The sequence below is a fragment of the Scyliorhinus torazame genome, chromosome 19, assembly GCF_047496885.1.
Source record: "Scyliorhinus torazame isolate Kashiwa2021f chromosome 19, sScyTor2.1, whole genome shotgun sequence".
In the NCBI taxonomy this organism is placed as follows: Eukaryota; Metazoa; Chordata; class Chondrichthyes; order Carcharhiniformes; family Scyliorhinidae; genus Scyliorhinus; species Scyliorhinus torazame.
In genome coordinates, this window is record NC_092725.1 from 18,097,277 (window position 1) to 18,104,333 (window position 7,057).

At 56.3% G+C, this 7,057-nt stretch overlaps 1 protein-coding gene across 1 annotated transcript in view; it reads right to left on the minus strand.

The window, feature by feature from the left end:
• LOC140396034 (matrix metalloproteinase-17-like) overlaps positions 1-7,057 on the minus strand; it is a 267,207-nt gene that overhangs the window by 12,945 nt on the left and 247,205 nt on the right. Inside the window, exons 6-7 of the mRNA XM_072484101.1 lie at positions 6,875-6,962; positions 1,781-1,863 (exon numbers count right to left, since the gene is read on the minus strand). Of these exons, the coding sequence (XP_072340202.1) occupies positions 1,781-1,863; positions 6,875-6,962 (171 nt within the window). The remainder of the gene's footprint in view (positions 1-1,780; positions 1,864-6,874; positions 6,963-7,057) is intronic.

Here is a 7,057-nt window from a genome sequence, read left to right on the forward strand (position 1 = left end):
AAAGCTCCCTCTACACTGTCCCCATCAACACTCCCAGGTCAGGTACAGCACGGGGTTAGATACAGAGTAAAGCTCCCTCTGCACTGTCCCCATCAAACACTCCCAGGACAGGAACAGCACTGGGTTAGATACAGAGTAAAGCTCCCTCTACACTGTCCCCATCAAACACTCCCAGGACAGGTACAGCACGGGGTTAGATACAGAGTAAAGCTCCCTCGACACTGTCCCCATCAAACACTCCCAGGTCAGGTACAGCACGGGGTTAGATACAGAGTAAAGCTTCCTCGACACTGTCCCCATCAAACACACTCAGGACAGGTGCAGCACGGAGTTAGATACAGAGTAAAGCTCCCCCTACACTGTCCCCATCAAACACTCCCAGGACAGGTACAGCACGGAGTTAGATACAGAGTAAAGCTCCCTCTTCACTGTCCCCATCAAACACTCCCAGGACAGGTACAGCACGGGGTTAGATACAGAGTAAAGCCCCCTCGACACTATCCCCATCAAACACTCCAGGACAGGTACAGCACGGGGTTAGATACAGAGTAAAGCTCCCTCTACACTGTCCCCATCAAACACTCCCAGGACAGGTACAGCGCGGGGTTAGATACAGAGTAAAGCTCCCTCTACACTGTCCCCATCAAACACTCCCAGGACAGGTACAGCACGGGGTTAGATATAGAGTAAAGCTCCCGCTACACTGTCCCCATCAAAACTCCCAGGACAGGTACAGCACGGGGCTAGATACAGAGTAAAGCTTCCGGTACACTGTCCCCATCAAACACTCCCAGGACAGGTACAGCACGTGGTTAGATACAGAGTAAAGCTCCCTCTACACTGTCCCCATCAAACACTCCCAGGACAGGTACAGCACGGGGTTAGATACAGAGTAAAGCTCCCTCTACACTGTCCCCCATCAAACACTCCCAGGACAGGTACAGCACGGGGTTAGATAGAGAGTTAAGCTCCCTCTACACTGTCCCCATCAAACACTCCCAGGACAGGTACAGCACGGGGTTAGATACAGAGTAAAGCTCCCTCTTCACTGTCCCCATCAAACACTCCCAGGACAGGTACAGCACGGGGTTAGATACAGAGTAAAGCTCCCTCGACACTCCCCATCAAACACTCCCAGGACAGGTACAGCATGGGGTTAGATACAGAGTAAAGCTCCCTCTACACTGTCCCCATCAAACACTCCCAGGACAGGTACAGCACGGGGTTAGATACAGAGTAAAGCTGCCTCTACACTGTCCCTATCAAACACTCCCATGACAGGTACAGCACGGGGTTAGATACGGAGTAAATCTCCCTCTACACTGTCCCCATCAAACACTCCCAGGACAGGTACAGCACGGGGAGAGAATCAGAGTAAAGCTCCCTCTACACTGTCCCCATCAAACACTCCCAGGACAGGTACAGCACGGGGTCAGATACAGAGTAAAGCTCCCTCTACACTGTCCCCATCAAACACTCCCAGGACAGGTACAGCACGGGGTCAGATACAGAGTAAAGCTCCCTCTACACTGTCCCCATCAAACACTCACAGGACAGGTACAGCACGGGGTTAGATACAGAGTAAAGCTCCCTCTACACTGTCCCCATCAAACACTCCTGTGGCTGGGCACCTTGACCTTTCTGTCAGGTAATGCCCGTTTGACCTGATGGTGGTCGTGGGAAATGTGATTTCCAATTTGCAAGAAGTGTGGAGATTTGAAGATGACAACTCTCCTGACCTCACTTCCACCTCACTGTGCAGTGCACCACAACTCCTTACCTTTGAAAAAGAAAGCCTCCCCTCGGATATTGGCCACGGCGTCAAAGGTCGTGGAACAACGGTCAATAACTGTAGGCCTCGGCCTAGTTCAGAGAGAAATGTGAGGAATTTGTATGAAAAGTGCCCTGGTTAAGGGAACCCACCTTCTCCCCGTATCCCTCAATCCCCCACCTACCCACCTTCTCCCTGTCTTCCTGAACCCCAACCTACCCACCTTCTTCCCGTATCCCGCAATCCCCAACTCCCCAACTTCTCCCCATATCCCTCAATCCCCCACCTACCCACCTTCTCCCCGTATCCCGCAATCCCCACCTCCCCACCTTCTCCCCGTGTCCCTCAATCCCCACCTACCCACCTTCTCCCCATATCCCTCAATCCCCACCTACCCACCTTCACCCCGTATCCCTCAACCCCCCACCTACCCACCTTCTCCCCGTATCCTTCAATTCCCCACCTAACCACGTTCTCCCCGTATCCCTCAATCCTCCACATACCCACCTTCTCCCCGTATCCCTCAATTCCCCACCGACCCACCTTCTCCCCGTATCCCTCAATTCCCACCTACCCACCTTCTCCCCGTATCCCTCAATCCCCCACCTACCCACCTTCTCCCTGTATCCCTCAATCCCCACCTACCCACCTTCTCCCCATATCCCTCAATCCCCCACCGACCCACATTCTCCCCAACTCTCTCGATCCCCCACCTCACCACCTTCTCTCCATATCCCACAATATCCCCACCTACCAACCCCCCACCTTCTCCCGGTATCCCTCAATCTCCCACCTACCCACCTTCTCCCCATCTCCCTCAATCCCCCACCGACCCACATTCTCCCCAACTCTCTCGATCCCCCACCTCACCACCTTCTCTCCATATCCCACAATCCCCCACCTACCCACCTTCTCCCCGTATCCCTCAATCCCCCACCAACCCACCTTCTCCCCGTATCCCTCAATCCCCACCTACCCATCTTCTCCCTGTACCCCTCAATCTCCCACCTACGCACCTTCTCCCCGTATCCCTCAATCCCCCACCTACCCACCTTCTCCCCATTTCCCTCAATCCCCCAACTACGCACCTTCTTCCCGCATCCCTCAATCCCCACCCTACCCACCTTCTCCCCATATCCCTCAATCCCCACCTACCCACCTTTAGATTTACCAGAATGTTGCCTGGTATGGAGGGCATAAGCTATGAGGAGCGATTGAATAAACTCGGTTTGTTCTCACTGGAACGAAGGAGGTTGAGGGGCGACCTGATAGAGGTATACAAAATTATGAGGGGCATAGACAGAGTGGATAGTCAGAGGCTTTTCCCCAGGGCAGAGGGGTCAATTACTAGCGGGCATAGGTTTAAGGTGAGAGGGGCAAGGTTTAGAGTAGATGTACGAGGCAAGTTTTTTACGCAGAGGGCAGTGGGTGCCTGGAACTCGCTAACGGAGGAGGTAGTGGAAGCAGGGACGATAGGGACATTTAAGGGGCATCTTGACAAATATATGAATAGGATGGGAATAGAAGGATACGGCCCCAGGAAGTGTAGAAGATTGTAGTTTAGTCGGGCAGTATGGTCGGCACGGGCTTGGAGGGCCGAAGGGCCTGTTCCTGTGCTGTACATTTCTTTGTTCTTTGTTTTGTTGTTCTCCCCGTATCCCTCAATCCCCCACCTACCCACCTTCTCCCCATAACCCTCAATCCCCCACCAACCCACCTTCTCCCCGTATCCCTCAATCCCCCACCTACCCACCTTCTCCCCGTATCCCTCAACCCCCCACCTACCCACCTTCTCCCCGTATCCCTCAATTCCCTACCTAACCACCTTCTCCCCGTATCCCTCAATCCTCCACACACCCCCTTCTCCCCATTTCCCTCAATCCCCCACCTACCCACCTTCTCCCCATTTCCCTCAATCCCCCACCTACCCACCTTCTCCCCGTATCCCTCAATCCCCACCTACCCACCTTCTCCCCGTATCCCTCAATCCCCCACCAACCCACCTTCTCCCCGTATCCCTCAATCCCCCACCTACCCACCTTCTCCCCGTATCCCTCAACCCCCCACCTACCCACCTTCTCCCCGTATCCCTCAATTCCCTACCTAACCACCTTCTCCCCGTATCCCTCAATCCTCCACACACCCCCTTCTCCCCATTTCCCTCAATCCCCCACCTACCCACCTTCTCCCCATTTCCCTCAATCCCCCACCTACCCACCTTCTCCCCGTATCCCTCAACCCCCCACCTACCCACCTTCTCCCCGTATCCCTCAATTCCCTACCTAACCACCTTCTCCCCGTATCCCTCAATCCTCCACACACCCCCTTCTCCCCATTTCCCTCAATCCCCCACCTACCCACCTTCTCCCCATTTCCCTCAATCCCCCACCTACCCACCTTCTCCCCGTATCCCTCAATCCCCACCTACCCACCTTCTCCCCGTATCCCTCAATCCCCCACCTAACCACCTTCTCCCCGTATCCCTCAACCTCCACCTACCCACCTTCTCCCCGTATCCCTCAATCCTCCACCCACCCACCTCCTCCCCATATCCCTCAATCCCCCACCTTCTCCCCGTATCCCTCAATCCCCCACCTACCCACCTTCTCCCCGTATCCCTCAATCCCCCACCTAACCACCTTCTCCCCGTATCCCTCAATCCCCCACCTAACCACCTTCTCCCCGTATCCCTCAATCCCCCACCTACCCACCTTCTCCCCGTATCCCTTAATCCCCCACCTCCCCACCTTCTCTCCATATTGCACAATCCCCCACCTGTACACCATCTCCCCGTCTTTCTGAATTCTCCACCTACCCACCTTCTCCCCGTATCCCTCAATCCTCCACCTACCCACCTTCTCCCCGTATCCCTCATCCCCCACCTACCCCCTTCTCCCCCTATCCCTCAATCCCCCACCTACCCACCTTCTCCCTGATTCATCAATCCTCCACCTACCCACCGTCTCCCCATGTCCCACAATCCCCACCTACCCACCTACTCACCGTATCTCTCAATCCCCACCTACCCACCTTCTCCCCATATCCCTCAATCCCCCATCTACCCACCTTCTCCCCAATATCTCAATCCCCCACCTACCCACCTTCTCCCCGTATCCCTCAACCCTCCACCTACCCTCCTTCTCCCCGTATCCCTCAATTCCCCACGTAACCACCTTCTCCCCGTATCCCTCAATCCTCCACACACCCACCTTCTCCCGATTTCCCTCAATCCCCCACCTACCCACCTTCTCCCCGTATCCCTCAATCCCCCACCTACCCACCTTCTCCCCACATCCCTTAATCCCCACCTACCCACCTTCTCCCCGTATCCCTCAATCCTCCACCTACCCACCTTCTCCCCATATCCCTCAATCCCCACCTACCCACCTTCTCCCCGTATCCCTCAATCCCCCACCCATCCAACTTCTCCCCGTATCCCTCAATCCCCCACCTACCAACCTTCTCCCCGTATCCCTCAATCCCCACCTACCCACCTTCTCCCCGTATCCCTCAATCCCCACTTACCCACCTTCTCCCCGTATCCCTCAATCCCCACCTACCCACCTTCTCCCCGTATCGCTCAATCCCCCACCTACCCACCTTCTCCCCATATCCCAGTGTCCCCCACCTACCCACCTTCTCCCCGTATCCCTCAATCCCTACCTACCCACCTTCTCCCGTATCCCTCAATCCCCACCTACCCACCTTCTCTCCATATCCCTCAGTCCCCCACCTACCAACCTTCTCCCCGTATCCCTCAATCCCCCACCTACCCACCTTCTCTCCATATCCCTCAGTCCCCCACCTACCCACCTTCTCCCCATCTCCCTCAATCCCCCACCTACCCACCTTCTCCCCATCTCCCTCAATCCCCCAACGACCCACCTTCTCCCCGTCTCCCTCAATCCCCCACCTACCCACCTTCTCCCTGTCTCCCTTAATCCCCCACCTATGCACCTTCTCCCCGTCTCCCTCAATCCTCCACCTACCCACCTTCTCCCTGATTCTTCAATCCCCCACCTCCCACCTTCTCCCCATGTTCCACAATCCTCCAACTACCCACCTTCTCCCCGTATCCCTCAATCGCCACCTACCCACATTCTCTCCGTCTCCCTTAATCCCCACCTACCCACCTTCTCCCCGTTTCCCTCAATCCCCCACCTACCCACCTTCTCCCCGTATCCCTCAATCCCCACCTACCCACCTTCTCCCCGTATCCCTCAATCCCCCAACTACCCACCGTCTCCCCATGTCCCACAATCCCCCACCTACCCACTTTCTCCCCGTCTCCCTCAATCCCCCACCTACCCACCTTCTCCTCGTATTCCTCAATCCCCCACCTACCCACCTTCTCCCCGTCTCCCTCAATCCCCCACCTACCCACCTTCTCCCCGTATCCCACAATCCCCCACCTACCCACCTTCTCCCAGTCTTCCTGAATCCCCCACCTATCCCCCTTCTCCCCGTCTCCCTCAATCCCCCACCTACCCACCATCCCCCCGTCGTCCTGAATCCCCCACCAACCCACCTTCTCCCCGTCTCCCTCAATCTCCCACCCACCCACCTTCACCCGGCATCCCTCAATCCCCCACCCACCCACCGTCTCCCCTTAGCCCTCAATCCCCCACCTACCCAACTTCTCCCCGTTTACCTCAATCCCCCACCTCCCCACCTTCTCCCCGTGTCCCTCAATCCCCCACCTACCCAACTTCTCCCCGTTTACCTCAATCCCCCAACTACCCACCTTCTCCCCGTCTCCCTCAATCCCCCACCTACCCACCTTCTCCCCGTGTCCCTCAATCCCCACCTAACCACCTTCTACCAGTATCCCTCAATCACCCACCTACCCACCGTATCCCCGTATCCCTCAATCCTCCACCTAACCACCTTCTCCCCGTATCCCTCAATCCCCCACCTACCCATCTTCTCCCCGTATCCCTCAATCCTCCACCTACCCACCTTCTCCCCGTATCCCTCAATCCTCCACCTCCCCACCTTCTCCCCGTATCCCTCAATCCCTCACCTCCCCACCTTCTCTCCATATCGCACAATCCCCCACCTATACACCTTCTCCCCGTCTTCCTGAATCCAGTTGGTACTCACCCTGAACTGGGGAACGGGACGTCGGGAATGTTGGGCCTGAAGGTTGGCTCTTTTCCCGGGAAGTCGGGATTGGACTGGCTCTTCTTGCCTGGCAAAATATATGTCGAAATGTCAACCTGATGGAGCATGAATATCCCCTTCCGGGAGCATCGGCCTCCTCCCCGAACTCGGAGGTGGGGGTTG